Here is a 27,963-nt window from a genome sequence, read left to right on the forward strand (position 1 = left end):
GACCCCCATCTCCGTCGCCCGACGGCACCCGCAGGGACCCCCACCTCCGTCCCCCTACAGCATCCGTGACCCCTATTTCCACCCCTCACCGCCCGCGCGGGGACCCCCGTCTCCGTCCTACCGCGCCCGCGGATAGCCCATCTCCGCCCCCACCGCGCCGGTGGCGACCACCCCATCTCCGCGCACCCCACCGCGCCCGCGGGGAGCCGCATCCACCCTCACAGCGCCCGCGGGGACTCTCACCTCCGCCCTCCCACACTCACAGCGCCCACGGGAGCCGGGGGGCGTCCGGGTTCTGGGGCCCTGGCCCCGCCCACGACCCCAGCCGGGATCCGAGTCAGCATCCCCAGCGCGCGCCCAGCCTCAGTCCCCGCGGCGCGGCGGGGGCGGGGCGAGCGGCGGGGGCGGGGCTTCATTCGGGCGGGGTGATGGGCGGGGCCTGGGGGGGCCTCGTGCGGCGCGGGGCGGGGCCTCGCCAGAGAGGGGCGGTTCCTGGGCGGGGCCTCGTGCGGAGCAGGGCGGTTCCTGGGCGGGGCCTCGTGCGGAGCAGGGCGGTTCCTGGGCGGGGCCTGGGCGGGGCCTCGTGCGGGGCGGGGCGGGGCCTCGTGCGGAACGGGGCGGTTCCTGGGCGGGGCCTCGTGCGGCGCGGGGCGGGGCCTGGGCGGGCCTCGTGCGGCGCGGGGCGGAGCTCCGGGGCGGCGGTGCCGGCGCGTCTGTGGTGCGGGGAGCGGAGCGAGGGCCCGGCGGCGCCATGGTGCTCTGCCCGGTGATCCGGAAGCTGCAGCACCAGTGGGTGGTGCTGGCCAGCGCCTCCCCCCGCCGCCGGGAGATCCTCAGCCAAACGGTGAGCGTCTGGGACGGGCCAAGGCCGGGTCTGCAGCGGGGCCTGGTGATGAGTGTCTGCAGGGCCTAGTGACCCAGGGGGCTTAGTCTCCAGAGGGCATAGTGACGGGGTGGGGGGCCTAGTGACCAGGGGACTAGTGTCCAGGGGCCTAGAGTCCAGGGGTCCCTAGTGTCCAGGGGGCCTAGAGACCAAGGGGCCTAGTGATCAGGGAGCCTAATGTCCATGGTCTGCAGGGCCTAATGACCTGGGGCCTAGTGTCCAGGGGCCCTAGAGTCCACGGGGGCTAGTGTCCAGGGAACCCAGTGACCTGGGAGCCTATTGACCTGTAGGGCCTAGTGACTGGGAGATCTTGTGAGCTGGGGGCCTAGTGTCCAAGGGTCCTAGTGACTGGGGGGCCCAGTGTCCAGGAGGCCAGGTGACCCAGAGTCTTCATGACTCAGGGAACCAGTGACGTGTGGGGCCTAGTGTCCAGGTTCCCTAGTGACCAGCGACTTAGTGTCCAGGTGGCCTAGTCATCTGGTGAGCCTAAGGACCTAGAGGGCCTAGTGACTGGGGGATCTAGTGACTTGGGGGGTCTAGTGTCCAGCGGGCCTGGTTACCTGGAATCCTAGTGTCCAGGGAGCCTAATGACCACAAGCCTGTGACCTGAAGGGCCTGGTGACTGGGGGACCTAGTGACCTGGGCGACCTAGTGTCCAGGGGGCCTAGTGTCTAGGGGGCCTATTGACCTGGAGGGTCTATTGACTGGGGGACATTGTGACCTGGAGGGCCTGGTGTCCAGGGTATCTATTAACCAGGGGCCTATTCACCTAGAGGGCCTAGTGACTGGGGGGTCATTGTGACCTGGGGGACCTGTTATCCAGGGAACCTAGTGACCTGGGGTCTTATTGACCTGGTGGGCCTAGTGACTGTAGGACATTGTGACCGGGAGGTCCAGTGTCCAGGGATCTAGTGACCTGGAGGGCCTATTGACCTGGAGGGCCTAGTGATTGTGAACCTTGTGACCCAGGGTCCCTAGTCTGCAGGATACCTAGTGATCTGGAGGACCTTAGTGCCCAGGGGGCCTAGTGACCTGGAGGGCCTAGTGTCCAGGGGACCAGTTGACTGGGGAACCTATAGACCTGGAGGGCCTAGAGTCTGGGGTACCTTGTGACATGAGGGGCCTAGAGTGCAGGGGACCTAGTGACCTGGAGGGCCTAGTGATTGTGGACCGTGTGACATGTGCGGCCTTGTGTCCAGGGGATGTAGTGACCCGGGGACATAGTGACCTGGAGGGCTTAGTGACCGTGGGACATTGTGATCTGGGAGGGCTAGTGTCCAGGGGGCCTAGTGTCTAGGGGGCCTATTGACCTGGAGGGCCTAGTGACCATGAACCTTGTGATATGCTGGGGCCTAGTGTCCAGGGGACCTAGTGACTCGGGGTCTATTCACCTGAAGGGCCTAGTGACCATGGATGTTGTGACCTGGGGATCTAGTGTCTGGGGTACCTACTGACAGGGGGTCTCTTCACCTAGTGGGCCTAGTGACCGTGAACTTTTTGACCTGGAGGACCTAGTGACCGTGGACATTGTGACCTGGGGGGACTAATGTCTGGAGCACCAAGTGACCAGGGCCTATTGACCTGGAGGGTCTGTTGACTGGGGGTCATTGTGATCTAGGGGTCTAGTGTGCAGGCGACATAGTGACCTGGAGGGCGTAGTGACTAGGGGACATTGTGACCTGAGGGCCTAGTGACCTCTGGGGTCCAGTGACCAGGGGGACCTAGTGACCTTTGTGGCCTAGAATCCAGGAGGGCCTAGTGACCGGGTGGCCTAGTGTCCCAGGGGTACCTAGTGACCAGGGGCCCAGTGACCAGGGGGCCCGTGACAGGGGGGCCAGTGACCGGGAGTCCCATTGACAGGGGGCCCTGAGACCCGGGGGTGCCATGGCCAGGGGTCCTAGTGACCAGTAGGCCCAGTGCCCAGAGGCCCAGTGATGAGGGGGTCCAGTGAGAATGGGGCCCAGTAACTTGGGAGCCTGGTTACCAGGAGGGCCAGAGACTGGGGGCCAAGGTGCATGCCCCAGGGCCCAGTGCCCAAGGGCTTAGTGACCAGGGCTCAGTGACAAGGGCCGGGGTGTGTGAGCACGGGCCTAGTGACCAGGGCTCAGAGACGAGGGCCGGGGTGTGTGGGCGCGGGCCTAGTGACCAGGGCTCCGAGACGAAGGCCGGGGTGTGTGGGGGCGGGCCTAGTGACCAGGGCTCAGAGACGAGGGCCCGGGTGTGTGGGCGCGGGCCTAGTGACCAGGGCTCAGTGACGAGGGCCCGGGTGTGTGGGCGCGGGCCTAGTGACCAGGGCTCAGTGACGAGGGCCGGGGTGTGTGGGCGCGGGCCTAGTGACCAGGGCTCAGTGACGAGGGCCCGGGTGTGTGGGCGCGGGCCTAGTGACCAGGGCTCAGTGACGAGGGCCGGGGTGTGTGGGTGCGGGTCTAGTGACCAGGGCTCAGTGATCAGGGCCAGGGTATGCAGGCAAAATCCTAGAGAGGATGGGAGACCCTAGTGATGGGGGTCCAGGGCTGTGGGCCGGGGAAGGAGGAGTCTATGTGATCGGTGGGCCAGGCCCTAGTGACCCAGTGACCTGCTGGCTGCGGTGTGCAGGGCGGCCCAGCCAAGGCCAGTCTGTGTGCCTGAGCGGGGTCCTGCCTAGAGCTGCTACTGGCAGAAGGGACAGGGGCAGAGGGGAGGGGACTGTGCATGGTAGGTGGCTGTGCTGTCTGGGGGGGTCTGTGCTGTCTGGCGGGGCTGTGCAGTCTGGGGGCTGTGCTATCTGGGGTCCTGTGCTGTCTTGTGGGGGCCATGCTGTCTGGTGGGGGCTGTGTTGTTTGGGGGTCTGTGCTGTCTGGTGGGGTCTGTGTTGGCTGGGGTTCTTTTCTGTCTGGTGTGTGATGTGCTGTCTGTCTAGGGGTCTGTGCTGTCTGGCGGGGCTGTGCTGTCTGGGGTTCTGTGCTGTCTGGGGTTCTGTGCTGTCTGGGGTTCTATGCTGTCTGGTGGGGGCTGTGCTGTCTGGGGGCTGTGCTGTCTGGGGTTCTGTGCTGTCTTGTGGGGGCCGTGCTGTCTGGTGGGGGCTGTGTTGTCTGGGGGTCTGTGCTGTCTGGTGGGGGCTGTGCTGTCTTGGGGGGCTGTGCTGTCCGGGGTTCTGTGCTGTCTGGTGGGGGCTGTGTTGTTTGGGGGTCTGTGCTGTCTGGTGTGTGATGTGCTGTCTGTCTGGGGGTCTGTGCTGTCTGGGGTGGCTGTGCGCTCTGGGGTTCTGTGCTGTCTGGGGGCTGTGCTGTGTGTCTGGGGGTCTGTGCTGTCTGGCGGGGCTGTGCTGTCTGGGGTTCTGTGCTGTCTGGTGTGTGATGTGCTGTCTGTCTGGGGGTCTGTGCTGTCTGGGGTGGCTGTGCGCTCTGGGGTTCTGTGCTGTCTGGGGGCTGTGCTGTGTGTCTGGGGGTCTGTGCTGTCTGGCGGGGCTGTGCTGTCTGGGGTTCTGTGCTGTCCGGGGTTCTGTGCTGTCTGGTGGGGGCTGTGTTGTTTGGGGGTCTGTGCTGTCTGGTGTGTGATGTGCTGTCTGTCTGGGGGTCTGTGCTGTCTGGGGTTCTGTGCTGTCTGGGGTTCTGTGCTGTCTGGTGTGTGATGTGCTGTCTGTCTGGGGGTCTGTGCTGTCTGGGGTGGCTGTGCTGTCTGGGGTTCTGTGCTGTCTGGGGGCTGTGCTGTGTGTCTGGGGGTCTGTGCTGTCTGGCGGGGCTGTGCTGTCTGGGGTTCTGTGCTGTCTTGGGGGCTGTGTGGTGGGGGCTGTGCTGTCTGGTGGTGGCTGTGCTGTCTGGGGGGGCTGTGCTGTCTGGGGTTCTGTGCTGTCTGGTGGGAGCTGTGCTGTCTGGCGGGGGGGCTGTGCTGTCTCGGGGGGGCCGTGCTGTCTGGGGGGGGCTGTGCTGTCTCAGTTGCTCTAGTTTCTGGCCTGTGGACTGGGTGGAGATAGGGGAGCGGAGGAGGCCCAGTCTGGACATGGGTGGAGGGGAGGGGTGGGTACCGAGTGAGGGGTGCTCTCTGTACCTCCAGGGGCAGGGCTGGGGGCACTGAATGGATGGAGGCTCACAGAGTGGTCCAGGGGACGTGGGGGTTCTTGAGGTACACGACTGAGGGGCACCCCTTAGAGAGGTGAACAAGGGAAGTCAGAGCCAGGTGTGTGCCCTGTAGGGGTACCTGTGGTGATAGGGAGTTTCACCTCTGTGGACAGGCCGACATTCCTGTCCCCAGTGGACTCTGGGATGTCACCCGACTGTGACCACCTCCCCAGGGCTGTCCTAGCTGCTCATGGTGTCAAGGACCAAGTGAAACGCAGCTCCCCCTTAGGCAGCCAGTGTTTGTAGCATTTTTTTGTGTTTTGTGTGGGCAGTATATTTGACCACCACTGGGGAGGGGAGCGCTGGCCCTTGGGACACCCTGAGAGCCCTTCCACCCCCAGAGCTGTGGACCCCAGCACCCCAGTCAACACCACCCTGCTGGTGTTGTGTGGCTGCTGCTGTGCCAGTGTCTTCCCGCCAGGACCCGCCACCCCCTGCCCCACCAGGAGCTGGCTATTGGTAAAGGTCCCATGAATAGATGGACGGCCGGAAGGGGGCGTGCCCGTCGGGAAGGCCACAGTTCCTGTAAACCGTGCCCATTCTGTTCCACGTCCTCGAGTTCTTCCGGTAAACCCTCCAGCCTTCCTTTTCTCCCGTTCCAGGGTCTCAGGTTCGAGGTGGTCCCTTCCAGGTTCAAAGAGAACCTCCAGAAAGCCTCGTTCCCCACCCCTCACGCGTATGCCGTCGAAACAGCCAAGCAGAAGGCCCTGGAGGTGGCCTGCAGGATGCACCAGGCAAGGCCCCGCCTCTGCTGCCCGCAGGTCCTCTCGCTGTGAGGGCGCGTCCAGGTTTCAAACATCCGTGTTATAAATAAATGCCGTTTACAATGTGCAATTGCTGTAGCTTACCTGTTGCTGAGTGTTCCTGTGTAGTGTGCTATTGTAGCCCTTTAATGGTGTCCTTTATGTAACAACGTGTGTCTATTACTCTGTTACAATGTAACACTATGACAATTAATGTAACAGTATCATTACAATAAAGAATACAGCTCCTTTATGACTATGTAATATACTATTATAATTGATATAGCAGTATCATTTATGATATAGAATTAATGCAACTTATTTATCACTAGGTGTTACTACGTAATATACTACTGTTATTACTATAATAGTGTCACTTATGATATAGAATTAATGTAGCTTATCGATTACCGTGTATTACAATAATATCTCACACCAGCCCTGGTGGTCTAGTGGTCAAGATTCAGTGCTCTCACTCTCATGGTCAGGGTTTGTTTCCTGGTCAGGGAGCCACACCCACATCTGTCATTGTCACACTGTGGTGGCTGCACGTTGCTGTGATGTTGAAAGCTGTGCCACCGGGATTTCAGATACCGGCAGGGTCACCATGGTGGGCAGGTTTCAGTGGAGCTTCCAGACTAAGACAGACCAGGAGGAAGTACCTGCCACCCACTTCCAAAAACATTGACCATGAAAACCGGTGAATAGCAGCAGAGTATTGTCTGATAGGGCACTGGAATGGGAGAAGACGGTGCAAAAAGACCGGGCAGGGTTCCCTCTGCTGTCCACAGGGTCACCAGGAGTCAGAATCCACTCGACGGCACTAACAACAAAAATAATATCCTACTGAAATTAATATAGTAAATGTATTCTAGTTAATGCTATAATTATAACATAACTATTGGTGTAAAAAAATGAATATTGATTATTTGATTTTTGGCAATGGAAATGTTAGTATTACGGTGCGCCCAAAGATCAAGGTGGTATACAGATGTCAGATGAGCGTCTTGGGGTGACACTTGTGTCCCTGCCTGGCTCATTGAGGACATCCAGGTCTTGCTTTCTGAAATAAGACTGGCTTTGTACCAGTGATGCTGTTTCACGCCCGTCGTACCACGAAAATGTCTGCATAAGACACGCAGGCATGCCATTTCTAAATCTGAGTTTGGATTTCTTGCAGAAAGACCTCCGGACCCCCGACATTGTCATCGGAGCGGACACCATCGTGGTGAGTCCACTTCCCAGCCTCGGGTTCCGTCTCCGTGTCCTTGGTGACTGAGGTCAAGGTGTGGGCGGAGCTCGCCCCTTCTGGAGGCCCCAGGGGAGAATCCGTCCCAGGCGTCTCCCAGCTTCTGGAGGCCTGCGGACCATTCTCAGCATCCCTTGGCTTGTGGGCATCCCTCCAGTTTTCACATGGTCGTCCCTCTGTGTGTCTGTGTCCCAATTGTCCTCTTCTTAAAGGACACCAGTCATAATGGATTAGGGCCCACCTGACTGCAGTACGACCTCACCTTAAATTCCATTACATCTGCAAAGACGACATTGCCAGGTAACATCCTGTTCACCAGGTGGGGGGTTAGGGCCTGGACATATCTTTTGGGGGACACAGTTCTACCTGAGACGGGGGTTTTGTCCACAGAGCCTTGTGCTCTGCGATGGGAGGTCGCGCAGATTGGTCCTCACCGCGGCTCTGCCACACTGGTGACGGCCCTCTGTCCACCTTCCAGCTGGCCTGATGGTGACCTGAAGCCAGCAATGCTGGGCCTCGATGCCAGCGTGCCACGGACAGTCTCCAGACAAGGGGCCGGCAGTGTGAACGCTGAAACAGTCCGGGCTCGGAAAACACTGGATGGGGCCGTCCCGGGGTCCACGTCGCCCTCACGTGCCGTCTGTTCCCATGTAGCCCAGGTCGATGGGACCTGCATGCATGTGGGCGAGAACCAGACACTGTCTGCTTAACGGTTCAGGGCATCTCTACATGGAAGTTAAGAAGTGAGCAATGCAGGCTCCTCAAAAGGCTAACCATAGAATTACTGTAGGACTCAGCAGTTCCAGTGCTGTGGGCTGAGCTGTGTCCCCAAATTCACATGTTGGAGCCCTGACCCCTAGGACCTCAGAACGGGGCTGTATTTGGAGATGGGTCTTTAAAGAGGTGATGAAGGTAAAATGAGGTCATGAGGGTGGGTCCTGATCCAACAGGACTGGTGTCCTTATGAGAAGAGGAGATGAGGACACGGACACGCACAGAGGGACGACCATGTGAGGACACGGGGAGAAGACGGCGTCTACACACCAAGGAGAGAGGCCTCAGGAGGAACCAGCCCTGCCCACACCTGGGTCTCAGAGTCCAGCCTCCAGAACTGGGAGAAATAAATGTCTGTTGTTTAAGCCCCCAGTCTGTGGTCCTCCGTTATGGCAGCCCTAGTATCTACTCTTAGGTATATACCCAAAAGAATTGAAAACAGGTGTTCAAACAAAATCTTGTACACGCACATTCGTAGCAGCACTGTTCACAATAGCTCAAAGGTCAGAACAGCTCCAATGTCCATCGATGGATGAGTGGATAAACAGAATGGGGTCCATCCACACGGTGGAATATTACACAGTCAGGAAAAGGAGTGAAGCACTGACAGGGCTACAACGTGGATGGACCTTCAACACACGATGCTCAATGAGAGAACCAGACACAAAAGCCCACACAGCGTGTGATTCTATTTACACGAAATGTCCAGAACAGGCAAATCCATAGAGAGAAAGTGGATTAGTGGTTGCCAGCGGGGATTGGGGGGGGGAACTGCTTAATGGGTACCCAGTGTTTCAGGATGATGAGAAAGTTCTGGAAGTAGATAGAAGCGGTGGTTGCACAATGTTGTGAATGCACAAAATGCCACAGAACCGTTTACTTTAAAATGGTGCATTTTATGTCATGTGACTCTCACCTCAAATTAAAAAAAAAAAAACCACGGGTCTAAAGAGTGGACGGGGCGGCTTTTATGCCCCCGGCTTAAGGCCTGGAGAGACCCTCTCCCTCTCGCTTCTCTCGCAGACGGTGGGCGGGCTGATCCTGGAGAAGCCGGTTGACAAACAGGACGCCTACAGCATGCTCTCCAGGTGGGTGCCCACCACCTGCCTCCTGGGATATGGCAGACAGAGCTGCGGGGCCGGGTGGACGGGCCGCAACCCCCCTCCGGGTCAGCTCAGAGGACGGGCCGGCACCCGTGGACGTACGCTGTGCTGATTTCACCCTCTGGGGCTCCCGCGGGGGCCAGGTGTCCATCAGCCTGCCCCTCTGGCCCCTCCCATCCTTCTTGGCTCCCCACGCCCCTCTGACCGGCTTTCCCCAGGAGCCCAGTGCATCTGAGCTTCCGCTCCGGCCACGGGGAGGTGGGCACTGTCCCTCCCTGCCTGTCCTCGGGAGGAATTGTCCTGGATCCCTGACCCTGGGCGGGCCACACCCTCACACATCTGCACGGTCTCACTTCCGTCCTCTGCACTGTGTCTGTCGGCCGGCATCTCGCTCCGGCCCCAGACAGCAAACGGACCCCGAGAAAGAGCCGGCTGACAGCTGCCCGGTCCCCACATGGCCGGCCTCCCCGTCAGGATACCTGTGCTCCCCCATGACGGGGACCTCGAGTCCCATAAGAGACGGCCCCCGCGCTCCCTTCTGCTCTAAGAGCGGTGACCACACTGGCATCGACCTGCACTGGTCACTCTAGGAAGGTTTCCTTGGGGACCCGGTGGCTGGGACGATGGCGGCAGAGGCCGGCGAGCGGACAGGGTGCGAGGACTCCAGCCGTACCGTGGGGCATCAGAGGCGCTTCAGCCCACGGCCCCCGCCTGACCACGTGGCGCTGGGCGTGTCTTGCAGGTTGAATGGGACCGAGCACAGCGTGTTCACGGGCGTGGCCATCGTCCACTGCTGCAGCACAGGTACCTCGGCAACTCCACATCCTGCCTGGGTCGGGGTCACCCGGGGGAGCCGGGCGTTCTCGGTGACCTGGGCTCACAGAGGGAGCCGGGTGTCGCTCCCAAGGAGCCCTTTCCTCCTGTCATGCCCGGGGAAGTCGGGGTCTGTCCTGGAAGTCGTGGGGTCACCTCTGGGCGCCCGAGGGAGGCGGTGCTGGGGGACGGTGTCTGGATGGCGGACACGTGGGTGTCCAGTCCTAAAACCCATCAGTGACCCGTGCAATGTTTCCTGAGACCCTTTGGTCCTGGAGGCTGACGAGGTTCGCCCACGTTGGCGTCTCTAAATTACGTCACGGCAAAGTTCTTAAAAGACGCGCGAAATCCGTGAGGAGTAACTTGAACGGCTGCTTTGCAGAGACTTTAGGTCCGGGGAAGGACCCTGACGTGGAGTTTGAGCTCCTGGCCCTGGGCCCCCTGACTGCATCCCCCGATGGGCGGCCCCAGGGCATGTGGTCAGCGATTGGGGCACCTTGACCCTCTCGGGCCATCTTGGACTTCAGCCTGGGGCCCTTCAGGCAGAAAGCAGTTGCTGGAGACTGAGATTCCCAGGGACCCTTCAGCTCTCGCTTCTCTTTCATATCTTTGCTGTTGGCTCAGACCCTCCTAATGCTGGGCTGGGGCGTGAGTGTCCTGGGACGGCTGTACAAATGAGCACAAACGACAAGGCTTAAAACCCCAGGAATTCACCCTCCCCCAGTCCTGGAGACCAGAGGTGTGAGATGAAGGAGTCGCAGGGCCGTGCTCCCTCCGGAGGGTTCAGGGGAGGGTCCTTCCTGCCTCTTCCAGCTTCTGGGGCTCCAGGCGTCCCTGGGCTGGTGGCCGCCTCCCTCCCGTCTCGGCCTCCGTCTCCACGTGGCTTTTCCTCTGTGTCTGTGTCTCCTCTTCTGTCTCTGATGAGGACACTGTCATTGGATTTAGGGCCACCCTCCCCCAGGACGCCCTCATCTGCAACCTTCACTTAATCACATCTGCAAAGACCCTGTTTCCAAGTAAGGTCTCATTCCCAGGTCCCGAGGGACATGAATTTGGGGGTCACCATCACTGCAGGACAGCTGGTGAGGGCGACTCTCTCAAGCGGCTCTTGTGCATGGTTGCTGTTCTGTGCGTGGGGCTTTTCCAACCCCACAGGCAAAGATCTTGTGTTGACCCCAGCAAACCAAAGGCGCCATCTCAGCCGGGCCCGCAGGCTTTGTCTCCTCCTGCTGATTTTATTTGCTTGTTTTCTCTTCTTTTCTCTCTCTTTCTCCCTTGTCGAAAATGAACTCTTACCCCCCCCCCCCCGCTAACCAATCTCTGAATTGCACACAAAGGTCAGGAAACTCCCCCAAATGCAGAGACACAAACCTGGGGACCCTGAGGCCGCGCCCTGGCCAAGGGTCCTCACCTCGGGCTTCCCACCTTCCAGACGGCCGGCTGCACACCGAGGTCACGGAATTCTATGAGGAGACGAGGGTGAGGTTCTCGGAGCTGTCGGAGGAGCTGCTGCGGGAATACATCGACAGCGGGGAGCCCACGTGAGTGCCTGGCGGGAGGCGGCGTCCCGCGTCCTGGGCGGAGGTCCCTCGGCCCGGCTGTACAGCCTGAGCTCCAGAGGGTCCGCTCCACGCCCCTGTCTTCCGGAAGTGCCTGGCTTAAACATGCTTCTGAGGGTCCCCGGATGATCATAAACCGCTGGCGGCCCCCCCGGGGCGCCATGCCCGCTCCTGTGATGGTGGCACGTTTGGGGAGCTGGCGTGGGGGCAGGGGGTGACTCTGCTTCGACAGCAGCTCTCTCTCTGGACCTCAGAGGTCACCGCAAACTGTACCGGCCCCAGGCAGCAATCGTCCTCAAGCTGGGGACATGGGCTCAGCTGCTGGGGCTGGGCTGGGCGGCCCACTGTCCAGCTGTGCTGGGCCTGCTCCTGGGGGCCGGCTGGTGGCCCCCCTCCTGTGTCTGATGGTGGCTTGGGGACCGGCCTGCTGTGTTTCCTCATGAAGTGGCTCCATCGGGGTCCACACGAGGGGCCGGGCGCCAGCGGCAGCGGGAAGGGGAGCACAGATGCCCCAGGCTCCTGAGGCCGAAGGTCGGAGCGGGCGTTCTGCTGGTTAAAGCCAGTCTCGGGCCAGCGCAGGGCGAAGTCGGGGAGAAGGGTGCCCTCAGGGTCGGGTGATTTCCTGAGGCGGCTGTGACAAATGAACCCACCCTCATGACCCCATCCAACCCCAATCAACTCCCACACATCCCATATAACAATCCCATCCCACTGGGCGTCAGGGCTTCCACATATGAATTTATGGGGACACACACATTTAGTTCACAATAGGAGGGTGATTGTCCCATTTACAATGAGAGGGCTGGACTCAGCAGGGCAGTGCAGGGGCCGAGGTGACAGGATGGTGAGGACAGCGGGGTCCGGGCTCAGCGGGGCAGTGCAGGGGCCCAGGTGACGGGATGGTGAGGGCAGTGGGGTCCGGGCTCAGCGGGGCAGTGCTGAGGTGAGGATGGTGTTGGGTGGCTGATGGGGACAATAAACCCAGTGAGAGAAATCAGCGAGCCCTTCATCAGTTGCTGTTGCTGTAAGAGGTGGATAGAAGGTGCTAGATCCCCCCGTTCCGTGGTCCCCTGTGGGACATTGCCAGACGGGGCCGGATGGATGTCACAGACGTGGGGGTCATCTTGCTGCCGAGGGGGCCTCCAGACCAAAGCCTCCTGCGGCTTTAGGGACCCGGGTCTGGGGAGGAGGGGAAAGGGCTTGGATGGAAATGTGCTGGGTGCTCAGTCACTGGACGAGGGTCTTCCGGGACCCCTGTTCCCCTGTAAGGAGGTCTCAGCAGGGGCGCCCGGGGAACACCTGGGCCGAGGACCCCCGTAAAGAGGCCTCCGAATGGGGCGCCTGGGCAGGGATGCAGGGCTGCAGAGCAGCATGGCCGGGGGTCCTGGGTCCTTGGCTGTGACCCCCTGAGACTGTGGTCCACGGGCCGGACACTGGGCTGGGGTGGAGGGCAGCCCCCCGGGCCACCACGTGCACCTGTACGATGGCCGGTGGTCAGGTCTGAAGGCTCACGTCCGACTTTAGCCCGGAGCCCAACCCTCCGTATGAAGCCCCCGGGGTGCAGATCTTGGGGTCCCCTCCAGTCCCCGCGTCCGACTGGAATGACAGGGTCGCAGCGGCTGTGCCTTTGGCCCGAGAACCCTGGATGTCTCCCGTGGTCTCTTACCGTGTGTCCTCCCCGCCCCGTGTGGCCCTTCCTGTGCCCTCAGGGACAAGGCTGGCGGCTACGGGATCCAGGCGCTGGGCGGCATGCTGGTGGAGTCCGCGCACGGGGACTTCCTCAACGTCGTGGGCTTCCCGCTGAACCGCTTCTGCAGGGAGCTGACGAGGCTGTACTACCCCCCACCCCGCGAGGGTCCGCAGCAGCTCACACACGACCCCCTCCCGGCCCTCGACACCCGCGACAGCCTGAGCGACGCGGAAGGCGGAGGCTCAGACGGGGCTCAGAGCCAAGAGGCTTGCGGCGGCCGGGCGGAGGCCGGCGGAGAACGAACACAGGCTGAGGGTGCACAGGAGGCGGCTTCCAACAGGACGTGGGATGGCCCGCCCCCGTTCCCCACTGGCCTTCTCGAGCTCATCGATGGCTTCAAGGCGTCAAAGGTACCTGAACAAGGTGTCCTGGGGCGGCCGTAATGCATGACCCCAAACCAGGGGCTTAAACCACAGGAATTCACCCTCCCCCAGCCTGGAGACCAGACGTCTGAGATGAAGGGGTTGCAGGGCCACGCTCCCTCCAGAGACTCCAGGGAAGGGTCCTTCCTGCCTCTTCCAGCTTCTGGGGCTCCAGGCATCCGTGGGCTGGTGGCCGCCTCCCTCCCGTCTCAGCCTCTGTCTCCATGTGGCTTCTCCTCTGTGTCTGTGTCTCCTCTTCTGTCTCTGATGAGGACACTGTCATTGGATTTAGGGCCACCCTCCCCCAGGACGCCCTCCTCTCCATCCTTCACTTAATCACATCTGCAAAGACCCTGTTTCCTAATAAGGTCCCGTTCCCAGGCCCCAGTGAGGCGAGGCCGGAACTCTGACTGTGTGGCAGCCTTGGGGCCTGGGCGGCAGGTGGACTATGGCATCAGGTCACCAGCTTCTCAGAGGGCAGACAGAGTCAGCGTCCTTGTCCTCCTGTGGCCTCGGGGCTGTGTCCTGGCCAGACGGTGCCCCTGGCAGAGTGGGAAGCAGCAGGCCCAGCTGGATGCTCCCTGGAGGCAGCAGGCGCCCATGGCGGCAGCCTCTGCTGTCTGTCCTGTGTGGTGACCTGGCCCGGGTGGGAGCTGGCGGGGAGCTGGGACGCTGAACGCAGGGGCTGAGGCTGTGGGACGGGGGACCACCCCCTCCCTGCTCCACCCCCAGTCACCTCCCTGTTACCTGCTCATCAGGAGAGAATCTCTCGTGGTTAAGAAAGAAAGGTGGTTGTGCTGTGTTGTACCTCAAATTCTCTAAATTACCTGAAAATAATAATGAAAACAGTGCTCCTGCAGTGTGTCACACCATTGAGCTATAGAGTGGGTCCAGCGTCATCTATTGATCTTCCATCATCTGTCTGTCTATCGTCTTATCTATATCTATCATCTATCTATCCATCATCTATCTATCTATCATCCATTCCATCTGTCTATCTGTCTATCTATCTATCTGTCTATCTATCTATCTATCTTCTATCTATCTATCTTCTATCTACCTACCTGCCTACCAACCTATCTATCTAGCATCCATTCTATCCATCTATCTATCTAGCTAGCTAACTAGCTAGCTATCTTCTACCTACCTACCTACCTACCTACATATCCATCCATCCATCCATCCATCCACCTATCTACCTATCATCCATTCCATCTATCTATCTATCTATCTATCTATCTATCTATCTATCTACCTACCTACCTACCTACCTACTTACCTACCTACCTACCTACATATCCATCCATCCATCCATCCATCCATCCACCTATCTACCTATCATCCATTCCATCTATCTATCTATCTATCTATCTATCTATCTATCTATCTACCTACCTACCTACCTACTTACCTACCTACCTACCTACATATCCATCCATCCATCCATCCATCCATCCACCTATCTACCTATCATCCATTCCATCTATCTATCTATCTATCTATCTATCTATCTATCTATCTATCTATCTATCTATCTATCTATCTACCTATCTACCAACCTATCTATCTAGCATCCATTCTATCCATCTATCTATCTATCTATCTACCTACCTACCTACCTACCTATCTATCATCCATTCCATCTATCTATTATCTATTTATCTACCCATCTATCATCTATCTATGTATCTATCTATGTATCTATCTTTCATTCCATCTGCTTATCTATCACTATCTATCTATCTGCTTATGTATCTATCTTTCTATCATCCGTTCCATTTATTTATCTATCCATTTAACTATCTGTGTATCTACATATCTATCTATCTATCTATCTATCTATCTATCTATCTATCTACCCACCTACTTACGTGTCCATGTGCCCACCTATTACCTGGGTCATAAGACAAAGATCTCCCAAGGCCGTGCCGACCAACGTGTGCCGACCAAGTCGAGGGGCCGTGTGGAGTCTGAGAGCACCCTCCACCTGCCAGGTGGATCCTGGTGTTCTCCATGCTCGTCACAACTGGGCTCTTTCCCATGGTGCCCCCGTTGTCACAGGAGGCTTTTGTGTTAGCCGGTGGCCACGTGGATGAGGGTCATTGGTGTCCCCTGTGGTCTGGAGAAGCACAGAGAATCTGTGCACCTGGGGATGGACCTCTGTCTCCAAATTCACCCCATTCTGAGGTTCTGGGGGTCAGAGCTTCAGCATATGAACCTCGGGGGGACACCGTCCAGCCCGTGGCAGCAGCAGGACCACAGTGTTCCTCCCGTGGGACCATGTGTGTGCTTGGTATTCCCTGATTTGGTGTCACCTTGCGCCAACCTTGTACCACGTGGACCTAAAGCCCCTGCTCCCCGGAGAAGAAGGTCCAGCTGACGAGTTAGAAACCTCTGACGGTCTGACCTCCATCTTCCGAGTCACGAGAGTGACACGTACTCCATAAGTCACTCATCAGGCTCATTGTCGTTGTTTTTCGGACAGGCCCTATTCACGGCGTGCAAGCTGAAGGTGTTTGATTTACTCAAGGACGAAACCCCCCTGAGGGCCTCGGAGATAGCCTCGAGATTCGGCGCCCCTCGGGGTGGAGTGGCACAGCTGCTGGATGTGTGTGTGGCCCTGGGGTTACTGGAGAAGACACGCAGAGGTCAGGACTGCTGGGCGTCTTGCCGAGAGTCTTTGCGGGTGGAAGCCAGTCTTTGCGGGTGGAAGCGAGTCACCGGGTGAAGGCGGCCTCCGGGCCAAGGCGGGGAGGGCCCGACCTCCGTCCCTCTGCCTTCGGGGTCGTCTGTGCACAGCGTGTGACAAGCAGAGGATGGATGAGAGAAAGGAGCAGAGGCCACTGTGTCAGTGTTAGGAGAGCGCTGTCGTGCGGGCTCTGATGTCGGATGGGCTGTGTCAGGCCGGGTTGACCAGAGACAGAACCAATAGGAGATGTGTGCGCACAACGTGGATGTGCGCTTCTGCTGACTTATTTATGTAGATAGGCAGATGGAGGAAAGAGATGGAGGGACGAGATGGAGGTACCAGGTGGGGGCAGGAGATGGACGGATGAGATAGAGGGACCAGATGGAGGGACAAGATGGAGGCACGAGGTGGAGGCACGAGGTGGAGGCACGAGATGAAGCGATGAATTCATGGATACATAGATAGATATAGATTGATAATAGACAGATGATAGACAGACAATGATGAGTGCGTAGATAGATGCCGGACAATATAGATGGATGAAAGGGTGGGTAGGTGGGTGGATGGATGATAGATAGATGATAGAAGGATGATAGATAATAGATGATAAATAGCCAGAGGATGGGTGGACAGATAGTAGACAGATAGATGATGGAAGATACACGTAGATGGATGTATGCGCAGGCAATGTGGGTGCATGGATGATACCTATGTAGATAGATTGGTGGATAGATATATAGATGATGGATAGATAGATAGACAGATGATAGATAAATGATACTTATAGATAAATATAGATATTGTAGATAGATGGATAGATGAATAGATAGGATAGATGGATGGATGGATGGATAGATGGTAGATGGGTGATGGATGATAGAGAGGTAGGTAGGTAGATAGATAGGTAGATAGACAGATATGTAGATAGAGAGATAGATAGATGATAGATAGGTAGGTAGGTAGGTAGAGAGATAGGTGATAGATACATAGATGATAGATAGGTAGATAGATAGATATGTAGATAGATAGATAGATAGGTAGGTAGATAGATAGATATGTAGATAGATAGATAGATAGAAAGGTAGATAGATAGGTAGATAGATAGATGATAGATCGATAGATAGATAGCTAGATAGAGAGATAGGTAGATAGATAGGTAGGTAAATAGATAAATAGATATGTAGATAGATGGATGATAGGTAGATAGGTGGATAGAGAGATAGATGATAGAGACATAGAGAGATATGTAGATAGATAGATAGATGATAGATAGGTAGGTAGGTAGGTAGAGAGATAGGTGATAGATACATAGATGATAGATAGGTAGATAGATAGATATGTAGATAGATAGATAGATAGGTAGGTAGATAGATAGATATGTAGATAGATAGATAGATAGATAGAAAGGTAGATAGATAGGTAGATAGATGATAGATCGATAGATGGATAGATAGATAGCTAGATAGAGAGACAGGTAGATAGATAGGTAGGTAAATAGATAAATAGATATGTAGATAGATGGATGATAGGTAGATAGGTGGATAGAGAGATAGATGATAGATACATAGATAGATATGTAGATAGATGATAGATAGGTATGTAGATAGATAGATAGGTAGAGAGATAGATAGATTGATAAATAGGTAGATAGATAGGTAGATAGGTAGAGAGATAGATGATAGATACATAGATGATAGGTAGGTAGATAGATAGATATGTAGATAGAGAGATGATAGATAGGTAGATAGGTAGAGAGATAGGTGATAGATACATAGATGATAGGTAGATAGATAGATATGTAGATAGATAAATAGATGCTAGGTAGGTAGGTAGATAGATAGATAGATAGGTGATAGACACACAGAGAGATGAGGGATGGAAGGACGGGTGACACCCTGCGTTGCTGAACTGAACGGAACCCTGGCGCGTGGTCGCGAGCAGAGGGCACTACGCCTGGTCCCTGAGTAGCTTGGGATGCTCAGGGGGGCAGGAGAGGCCTCTCTGCTTCTGGGATAAGGAGGAAAGTGGGTGCTGGTGGAGGCCCATGACCTGCCCTTCACACAAAAGGCATAGGAATACATCCTTAGTATCTGCAGCGTAAACAGCAGCACTTCCTCCCGAGCCAGAGCACTTGAATAAGATTCTCCTCTACTGAACACAGTGACTGACCGAGGAGAAAGGCTCTGACGTCCAGACGTAGAATCCCCGGTGCCCTGGGAGCATCTCAGGGCTCATTTTGGCAGAAGCCAGGCACGGTTCTCCGCCTGAATCCGATAGGCAGTTCCTATGTCTGTATGGCACATGCCTGCTTTTCAGTGGGCCTCCACAGTAAGGGCACTTAATCCTTAAAATGGGCACAGTGCCGTGTTTCACATCCAGGGACCACAGTTGTGTGGGGCCACCATCGCCTCTTCCCCCACCTCTGACTCTGCAGGTGGGGGTGTCCCAAAAGGGCTCCCGGGGGCCTGGTTCTGTGGACAGCCGGCCTTGGTGTGAAGTTCAGGGGGAAAGGAAGGCCCTCTCCCAGTCAGGGCTCTCCAGAGAAACAGGACTCAGGGGATATAGACTAGGACATTCACGGCAAGGAACTGGCTATGCAGTCGTGGGGCCGGACGACTGAAGCCTGCAGTCTGAAAACTCAGTTGAGGCTGACCCTGCCCCCTTGAAGCAGAATTCCTTCTTCCCCAGCAAAATCCCATCTCTGCTTTTAAGACCTTCAACTGATTAGATGAGGCCCACCCTCATCCTGAGGGTCGTCTCCTTTACTTAAAGTCGGCAGATGCCAACCACGTCTACTAAACACGTGCACAGCAACACCTAGCCTGGCATCTGCTTGAGCGACTGGGGGCTGTGGTCTGGCCGAGTGGCCATCCCAGGGGTCTTGGGGGAACTGCCTCTGGGACGATGAGCCCGTTTGGGGACGATGAGTGTGTTCCCATCTCCACGGCGCCGAGCAGCTGCGTCCCTCCCCTGCTGTGGGGTCAGCCCGGGGATCCCTGGCCGGACACCCCACGGTGCCCCGTCCCTTCAGCTTACAGCAACACAGACTTGGCCAGCCGGCACCTGGTGTCGGACGCGGAGTACTCCCTGCACGGCCTTGTCATGCACCACAACGACCACACCTGGAATCTCTTCTCACACCTGGAGCGCGCCATCCTAGCAGGACCAGGCCCCGGCCACACGTCTCTGGGGGACAAGGCCACACACCTGTCTCAGGTACCCTTCCCGTTCATGACACGTGTGTGTCGCTAAGGGACCCGGGGACGGACCGTCTCCAGCCTGCGGGGTGACGGGAACCTCTTAGAAAAGCAGTGGGCGTCTGCCGTCTTGAGCCCAGGAATCCAGCATGGGCCGGAGGCCGGAGGGACGGCAGGGGACGGCTGGCTGGTCACAGCTCCGGTGACGTTAGGAGGCGCCAGGGCGTTTTAGGGGGCAGAGCTTGAATGAGGATTCCTGCGGGCCGGGGTCCGGCAGGCTGCGTTGAATTGATGCCCGGTGGCTCCCACACAGGGTCGCCCTAGACCGCTGCCCACTCGACCCACGTGTGCACGGCTCGTCCGGCAGTGTCTCCCCTGCGCCCTCTCCAGCGGGGGTCTTTGGGGTGGACACGCTGTGGGTCCCGTTGGGCCTGTGCAGACGGCGGGTGGGGTCTGCAGGGCGGGGCCCCACAGGGGCTTCGGGGGTGCACAGCTGGCTGCTGCCTCGTTCCCCGGCCACGTGTGCTGAGGGCAGAGCGCACATAAGGCAACAAGTCAGCTCTGTGCCTCAGGTGGATGTGAGCACGGTGGAGCGTGGGGCTCAGGTCAAGTGGGGGGAGGCAGAGATGGAGATAGAGAGAGAGAGAGAGACACAGGGAGACAGAGAGACAGGGAGACAGAGAGAGACAGGGAGACAGAAAGAGACAGAGACACTACGAGACACAGAGAGAGACAGAGACAGGGAGACAGAGAGAGAGACAGAGACATAGAGAGACAGAAACAGAGACAGACATAGAGGGACAGAGACAGGGAGACAGAGACAGAGAGAGACAGAGACAGGGAGACAGAGAGACAGAGACACTGGGAGACACAGAGAGAGAGACAGAGACAGGGAGACAGAGACACAAGGAGACAGAGAGAGAGACACACATAGAGGGACAGAGACAGGGAGACAGAGACACAAGGAGACAGAGAGAGACACACACATAGAGGGACAGAGACAGGGAGACAGAGACACTGGGAGACACAGAGAGAGAGACAGAGACAGGGAGACAGAGACACAAGGAGACAGAGAGAGAGACACACATAGAGGGACAGAGACAGAGACAGAGACAAACAGAGGGACAGAGACAGGCAGACAGAGACAGAGACACAGGGAGACAGAGAGAGACAGACATAGAAAGACAGAGACAGAGAGAGAGACACACATAGAGGGACACAGACAGGGAGACAGAGAGAGACAGACATAGAAGGACAGAGACAGGGAGACAGAGACACAGAGACAGAGACAGGGAGACAGAGAGATAGAGACAGGGAGACAGAGATCAGAGACAGAGAGAGATAGACACAGGGAGATGGAGAGAGAGACAGAGAGACAGAGACAAGGAGACAGAGATCAGAGCAGAGACAGAGAGAGACAGAAATAGAGACATAGAGACACAGAGACAAACAGACAGAGAGGGACAGAGACACAGGAATACAGAGAGAGACAGAGTCACAGAGACAGAGACAGGGAGACAGAGAGAGAGACAGACAGACACACAGAGACAGGGAGACAGAGAGACAGAGACAGAGAGACAGAGACACAAGGATACAGAGTGAGAGAGAGACAGACAGAGAGAGACAGTGAGACAGACACCAGGAGGCATAGACAGAGACAGAGACAGGAAAACAGAGAGACAGAGACACAGAGACATACAGAGACGGAGAGGGACAGAGACACAGGGTGACAGAGAGAGATACACAGACGGAGACAGAGAAAGACAGAGACAGGAAGACAGAGACAGAAAGAGACAGACATAGACAGAGACACAGGGAGACAGAGAGACAGAGTCACCGAGACAGAGAGAGGCAGAGTCAAAGACAGGGAGCGAGAGATCAGAGACAGAGAGGGACAGAGGTCAGAGACAGAGAGACATGAACTAGAGACAGAGTCTTAGTCTGCGGGGCTCCATGACCACATCCCGCAGACCTGGTGGCTTGTAAATGGGAGACACTTGTTCTGTCCAGCAGGCTGGGCATCTGAGGTCCAGGCTCGGGAGGATCCAGTGTCTGGCGAGGACTCCCCGTGGTTCCCAGACGGCATCCCCACGTGCTGGACGGGGCGAGGGGGTCTCTGGGGACTCTTATAAGGCACTGATCCCATCATGGGGGTCCGCCCTCACGACCTCATCACCTCCCAAAGGCCCCCCTCCTGATACCACCCCTCTGGGGGCTATGCTTCCAGATAAGAATCTGGGGGACACAGGCATTCAGACCATCACAGAGACAGAGACGAAAGAGAGAGAGACACAGAGACAGAGACACGGACGTAGAGACACAGAGAGGGAGAGACAGAGAAGCAGAGAACAGGCAGAGACCTGGAGACAGCCTGTGGGGTGGCGGAGGAGGGGGAGACTCCTCACAGCCTCGCGGCCGAGGGGGCAGAGGAACGGCCCGCTGACCGCTCTGGGGGGACGGCAGGATAGCCCACCAAGCCCGCGAGCTCCCCATCCTCGGACATGCCGGGTGTCACTGTGGCCCGGGTGCAGGCACACGGGGCCCCGGTGTGGGTCTCTCACACCCCTTCTGTCTTAGAACTCCCGTGACCAGAGCAAGGAGGCGACGCTGGGGCTCCTGCGGGCCACACACGGCCTTGCCAAGCTGACCGCACGCCAAGTGGCCACGGCCTTCGACCTGTCCTGGTTCACCTCCGCCTGCCACCTGGGAGGTGCGTAGCCCCCGCCGGGAGCCGGGTGCAAGAGGCTCTGAGTGTTTCTTTTCTTGAATTCAGTCACGGGCGCCTCACCTGCTAATAACACTTGCAAAACGGGTTCATCTCTGCACGAAGGGCCCAAATTTGGCCAGGGCGGGTGTGGGGGCTCCACCAGATACTCCCAACGGCTAGGAGGTCCTGGGGATGGCCCTTCCTGGGGGCTGCCGAGTTGGGGAGAGAACCACGGAACCCTCTATCCCCCTCTCGGCAGGTCTGCTTATGCCCCACTCATCCTCCACCCCAGCCTGGCTCAGTTCTTACCCCAAGACAGCAGACAGAGGAGCAGATGCCTGCCCAAGAGATGTAGTGGGATCAGGGTCCTGAGAGGACTCCTGAGCCGTCACCTTGCATTTCCCCATCCTCTCTGCACAGCCTTCTCCTGGTGGCCAGAGTGGCTGCTGTGGTGCCAGCCATCGCACCTGCATTTCTGCAGCACCAAGGAGAAGGGAAGAGCACACCTCTCCCCACTGCTTGGCTCTCAGGATTCCCCAGTGAGTCTGCACGCACCCCCCGCTCACCCGCCCTGGGCCAGCCCCAGCTTGTGAGGTCCTGACTCTGGGAGGCTGCAGCCTGCGTACGACACCGGCTGGCTTATTCCCCAGCACTGGCCCCAATGCCATGTCCTTGAACAAAGTTCAGCTCTGGGGACTCGCCAACGGTTTTGCCAGCGCTGGGAGGCTCGGGCCCCAACATCTGTGTTTGTGTCCTGCAGGGTGCACGGGCGCCCTGGCCCACGCGCTGGCCCGGGAGTACCCGCGTCTCCAGGTGACCGTGTTTGACCTCCCCGAGGTCCTCGAGCATGTGGCGTGTTTCCAGCCCGAGGGACGGCAGACGGAGCAGATCAGGTTCCTGCCAGGTGACCACGCGTCCGTCTCTGCCAGGCGTCACGTGTGTCTGGCCGTGTTTGTGTCTTATATAGAGCGGACAGGGGTGTGTGTCCACGTGGGCAGCGGTGTGTGTCCGTGTGTGTGCGCCACTGACAGACCGAGTGAGGCCACAGAAGCCACAGCGGGAAGGCCGTGGGTCAGACACGAAGAAGAACTGCCAGGTGGCAGCCATGAGCACGGGACGGATTGAAGGACACTCTTACCATCCTGCACCCGGTCACCACCGTGGCCTGGCCTGTGGGCAGATGTGCTGGGAGTCCCGACCTCCAGCCCCGGGACCCCTCCTGTTTCTCTAGTTTTAAAAAACAAGGGCAGCTGTCCTGCTGGGGACTGAACCGTGTCCCCCCAAATTCATATGTTGGAGCCCTGACCCCAGCGCGACCGTATCTGGAGACGTGAAGGTGAAATGCAGTCACAGGGTGCGTCCTGGAGACCAGACGTCTGAGATGAAGGGGTCGCAGGGCCGCGCTCCCTCCACAGGCTCCAGGGGAGGGTCCTTCCCGCCTCTTCCAGCTTCTGGGGCTCCAGGCGTCCCTGGGCTGGTGGCCGCCTCCCTCCATCTCTGCCTCCGTCTCCATGTGGCTTCTCCTCTGTGTCTGTGTCTCTCCTCTTCTGTCTCTGATGAGGACACTGTCATTGGATTTAGGGCCACCCTCCTCCGGGACGCCCTCATCTCCGTCCTTCACTCAATCACATCTGCAAAGACCCTGTTTCCTAATAAGGCCCCATTCCTGGTTCCCAAGGGTCACCACTTGAATATGTCTTTTTGGGGGTCACAGTTCTCCCCACGACAAGCGGGGTCTCTGCTTCAGCATCCCAGAGACCGGCGCAGCCCCTCTTCCATCAGCTGGAGGACCCGTTCTTGTGCCCTGACGATTTATTCCATCTTCTTTTCAAACCAGGTGACTTCTTCACAGAGAGCCTCCCGGACGCCGACCTCTACGTTCTGTCCAGAATCCTCAGCGACTGGGAGGACGACAAGGTCCACGAGTTGCTGAGCCGCATCTCGGGCAGCTGCAAACCAGGTGAGGCCACGGCATCTAGTTTCCGCTTTTAGAAGACAGTTTTCATTTAAACAAAAAAGGAGTAAATTTTACCAAGACAGTGAGTCGCCCCCTCCACACTCTGGTGCTGTGTTTCCCGTCTCCTTGAAGACGGACTTGATTCCTAGCTGGTGCCACAGTTTCTGAACTTCTTGGTGTCTGGACCCCGACCTGTGGTTTCGAGGGTCACCTGGGTCCCCAGAGCCTGCGACGAGGTTTGGGGGCTCCCGTCCGCACACCTCCTCCTGGACGACCCCCGGCCATGTCTCTCCCGGGGCCCCAGTGGGCGCAGGCTCTCCCTTCTCCTCCTCTGATTTCCCCCCAGCTGCTCTGTGGTCCCCGGGCTGTCTCCACGTGGTCAGGGCCGACGGGGGTCCTCAGGCGTGGATGCCCCGTCAGCCTGAGAGGCTTGGGGCGAGCAGACAGGACAAGGCGAGGGCCTGGACACAGAGGCCCGTGTTACCCCAACCCACCTGTACTGCTCAGGACTCTGCCTACAACAGACTCACAGGACGTGTGTATATATATGTATACAGAGAGAGGTTTATTATAAGGAGTTGGCTCATGCGACTGGGGAGGCTGACAAGTCCCGGCTGCAGACCCAGGGAAGAGCTGTCACAGCTGGAGTCTGAGGCCGTCTGGAGGCATAGTTCCCTCTTCCTTGAGGAGCTACAGGTCTTTTTCCTCTCGAGGCCGTCAACTGATTGGGTGAGGCCCACCCACATTATGGAGGGCCATCTGCTCTACTCAGACTCTACCCATTTCCACGTTAATCTCATCTAAAAACACACTCACAGACACACCCAGAAGAACGCCTGAACACACATCTGGGGACCGTGGCCCAGCCAAGATGATCTGTACAACTCACCATCACACCAGCCCCCACACCAAGCCCCTCCCACAGGGGTCTGACCCCCTGCAAGCTGGGCAGGGCATGTCTGGGTTACCCAAGGCTCCTGGCTCAGGTGCAGGGCCCCGTGGGGGGCAAAGGGACCGTTTGGTACTGGACTGGAGAACATAGAGGGGGTCCCCTTTGCCGACAAGGGGTTCTCCTGGACCCAAGAGGTGCAGCAGCCCCTGAGCCCCTGTTCTCCCAGGGGACGAGCGTGGTCACCCGGGACTCACAGGACACACGGGAACCAGGGAGCAGGGCAGCCACAGACCCGCCCAGAGTGGGCACAGGTACACGTCAGCCTGTAGCCAGCACAGAGCCAATGTTTCCGGACCCCAGGGCCCAGGAACGAGCCTCCCCTTCAGGAGGGTGGAAACCAAGTCCCGCGCCAGCAATCGGCCCCAGAAACGCACGGGGGTCCTCAGAACCAGCCACGGAGCTCGAGGGCCGCAGAGCCACACTGCCCACACAGGGAACAGGGATTTCCACGGGTTCCCAAATCACCCGTCCCGTCTGTGGATGGAAAATGCCCGTCGACATTTATGGCCTCAGAAACGTGCCTGCACGTCCCCGTTTCTTAGGGACGTCCTGGAGACATGCTGGAGGGAAATGAAGACAGAAACCCAGAAACCGGAAGCTAGGGCTGCTCCCGCCCCGGGAAGGAATGACATTGTGGCGTCCTGGGGGTAGGCGGGGTCGGGGCCTCGAGAGCCAAATCCCCACCGACCTCGGGAGACAGTCGGGTCACGTCGGGAGAGTTGGTTCTAAGCGACCTTTATACTGTGAAGGGTTGGGGGCGCAGCCTTGGACCTCTGACCTGCTGGCTAGACCCACTGTCACATTTCGAGGAGTCCTGCCGAGTGTCAGCCTGCAGCTGGTCCAGGAGGAGAAGTTGCCCCACAGAAATGGGGAGACCCCGGGAACCCCGGCTTCCCTCCCCCACAGCTGGGCTCAGGTCACCTGCACCCGGGGGGCCGGGGGGTCGCAGGGGAGAAGGGAAAGTGGCCTCTTTATGTAAAATAGGGCTTTTGGAGCCCATGGAGATAACCTCGTGTGCACACACACAGTCACACTTTCTGTTCTCCATCCTCACGAGGATGTTCCCCACCAAGGAGCCAGCTGTTCTGACCCCCTATGGGCAGCTCCGCCCTCCGCCCCGGAGGTCACTCAACTGATTCCCACAGAAGGGGAGGCCCTGAGGGCATCCAGCAGGCGGCGGGGCTGCGGCTGTGTCCCGTGATCAGAATTCCTCACGTGTTTCCACAGTGAATTCCTTTCGTGGAGCCCCGGCCGGTCCCTGGCCTGGACCAGGCACCCCAGGCTCTGTCCTGTGATTCTGTGTCTCTCTGTCTCTGTCTCCTTCTCTGTCTCTTTATATCTCTGTCTCTGTCTCTCTCTCCTTCTCTGTTTCTCTCTGTCCATCTCTCTGTCTCCCTCTCTCTGTCTCTATCTCCACCTCTGTCTCTGTCTTGCCTTCTCTGTCTCTCTCCTTCTCTATCTCTGTCTCTGTTTCTCCTTGTCTCTCTCTCTGTCCATCTCTGTCTCTCCTTTTCTGTCTGTCTCTCTTTTTCTGTCTCCCTGTCTCTCTCTCTCTCCATCTCCATCTCTGTCTCTCTCTGTCTCTGGCTCTCTGGCTCCCCAGGGTGGCGGGCACTGCCTTCAGCCTCTCCCCCATAATTCTGCCCTCCCGTCCCCCTCTAAGTGCTGGCCGTCCTGTCCCCGGGGACGCTGCCTCTAGCGTGCTCTGCTTCTGCCCTTAGGCGGTGGCCTCCTGCTGGTGGACACGGTGTGGGACGAGGAGGGCCCGGAGAACGCGACGGTGGACGAGGCGAGGCGGGCGGCGCGGAACGGCCTGCGGCGGGCCCTGGACGGGCTGGTGTGGCCCCCGCGCGCACAGAGGAGCCTGGCCGAGTACCGGCGCCTGCTGCAGCGACACGGCTTCCGGGACGTGGCGGAGACGCGGGCGGGGGACCAGCTGCACGTGCTCCTGGGCACGCGGCCGTCCCCCCAGGAGGCTGTCCCCACTCGGCCCCTGAGGGGACGCCTTCACTGCAGAGATGCCTGAACGTGGGGGGTCAGAGCAGATTAAAGACGCCAGAAGCCCCCATCTCCGAGCTCGTTTGTGGGGTCTGAAAATGGGGCGCTGCCTCGGGGGATGGCCACGGGATCCACGCGGGCCGGGGAGGGCGGGTCCACGGTAGCCGTGAGTCTCGGGGACAAACCCAACCAGAGCAGGTGTCAGAGGTGAGAGGACGCGTCTAGAAGCCCCCAGAGAGACGGGAAGGCTGGGAGACAGGGCGGGCAGCGTGGACCCTCACCCCTGCCTCCCCGCCTCCCGCCAGACGCTTCAGCCCACCTCTCACGCTGGCAGCTCACGTGGGATCCGGGCGAGACGGCTGTTCACCGCAAACGTCCCCAGCATACCAGTGGAGACGCAGGTCTGTCTCACAATTCAGCAACTTACCTGTTTTCTTAAAGGAGCAAGCTTGTGCAGGTAACTCTGTATATTAGGTCATAGGAAGTATGCAGCAACTTACAGGTTATTTACAAACATAATTATTATTAGAAAACATTATTGTCAGAACTATGATTTCTAAAATAAATTCTGTACAAAGGAAATTATTAGGAAAAAACAACCGACTGTCAGATGGGGGCAGCTAAGACCACCATAGGTTCTTAGACAGGTACCTAACTTACAAATACAGAGGCATTTATATAAATTTTCTCTGTGTAATACATTTTAAATAAATAGAACATATAAATGACGTATGTTTTATATATAAATGTATAGGGATATATATTTGTAATTTACATACTATTATAATTGTAGAAATACCATTATAAATTACACATTATACTTTACATATAATTTTACATCTAGTTTTATAAGTACTATTATGATTTTTATACTATTACAAACTATATAATTATACTATAACACATATAATTTTGGATGGACTTCAAATTTTTTTTAAAAAGCACAAATGTGTCTCCCCGGGAGGCAGGACGTGCAGCATGGATCACGCAGGGGCTGAGCCATCCGGTGTGGCGCCTGTGGCTCTCCAGAGAGCAAAGCAGAGACGCTCACGGCCCCTCTGTCCCTGTCTCCTAGGTGGACCTGCAGAGCGAGTGGCCAGGAGAGCCGAGCGCCTCACCGGCCCCGCCCC

At 57.7% G+C, this 27,963-nt stretch overlaps 1 protein-coding gene across 3 annotated transcripts; it reads left to right on the forward strand.

Moving 5' to 3' along the window:
• Positions 1-689: 689 nt before the first annotated feature.
• LOC147912043 (putative bifunctional dTTP/UTP pyrophosphatase/methyltransferase protein) lies at positions 690-27,599 on the forward strand. 3 transcript variants are annotated; one of them, XM_087426739.1, is made up of 13 exons: positions 690-844; positions 5,583-5,714; positions 6,904-6,951; positions 8,770-8,834; positions 9,592-9,653; positions 11,095-11,203; positions 12,931-13,321; positions 15,819-15,981; positions 19,054-19,238; positions 21,797-21,929; positions 22,687-22,830; positions 23,764-23,886; positions 26,557-27,592. In XM_087426739.1, the coding sequence occupies exons 1-13, from the start codon at positions 752-754 to the stop codon at positions 26,859-26,861; spliced, it is 1,953 nt and encodes a 650-aa protein (XP_087282865.1). In that variant the 5' UTR covers positions 690-751; the 3' UTR covers positions 26,862-27,592. The 3 variants fall into 3 exon arrangements, with proteins under 3 accessions (XP_087282865.1, XP_087282866.1, XP_087282867.1); XM_087426740.1 differs by lacking the exons at positions 690-844; positions 5,583-5,714 and adding an exon at positions 5,742-5,768 and having other exon boundaries at positions 26,557-27,599; XM_087426741.1 differs by lacking the exons at positions 690-844; positions 5,583-5,714; positions 6,904-6,951 and adding exons at positions 7,208-7,272; positions 7,451-7,715 and having other exon boundaries at positions 26,557-27,599.
• The last annotated feature ends 364 nt before the right edge of the window (positions 27,600-27,963 follow it).

Source organism: Ceratotherium simum, chromosome X (genome assembly GCF_057802395.1).
Source record: "Ceratotherium simum simum isolate JZ-2026a chromosome X, ASM5780239v1, whole genome shotgun sequence".
NCBI lineage: Eukaryota > Metazoa > Chordata > Mammalia > Perissodactyla > Rhinocerotidae > Ceratotherium > Ceratotherium simum.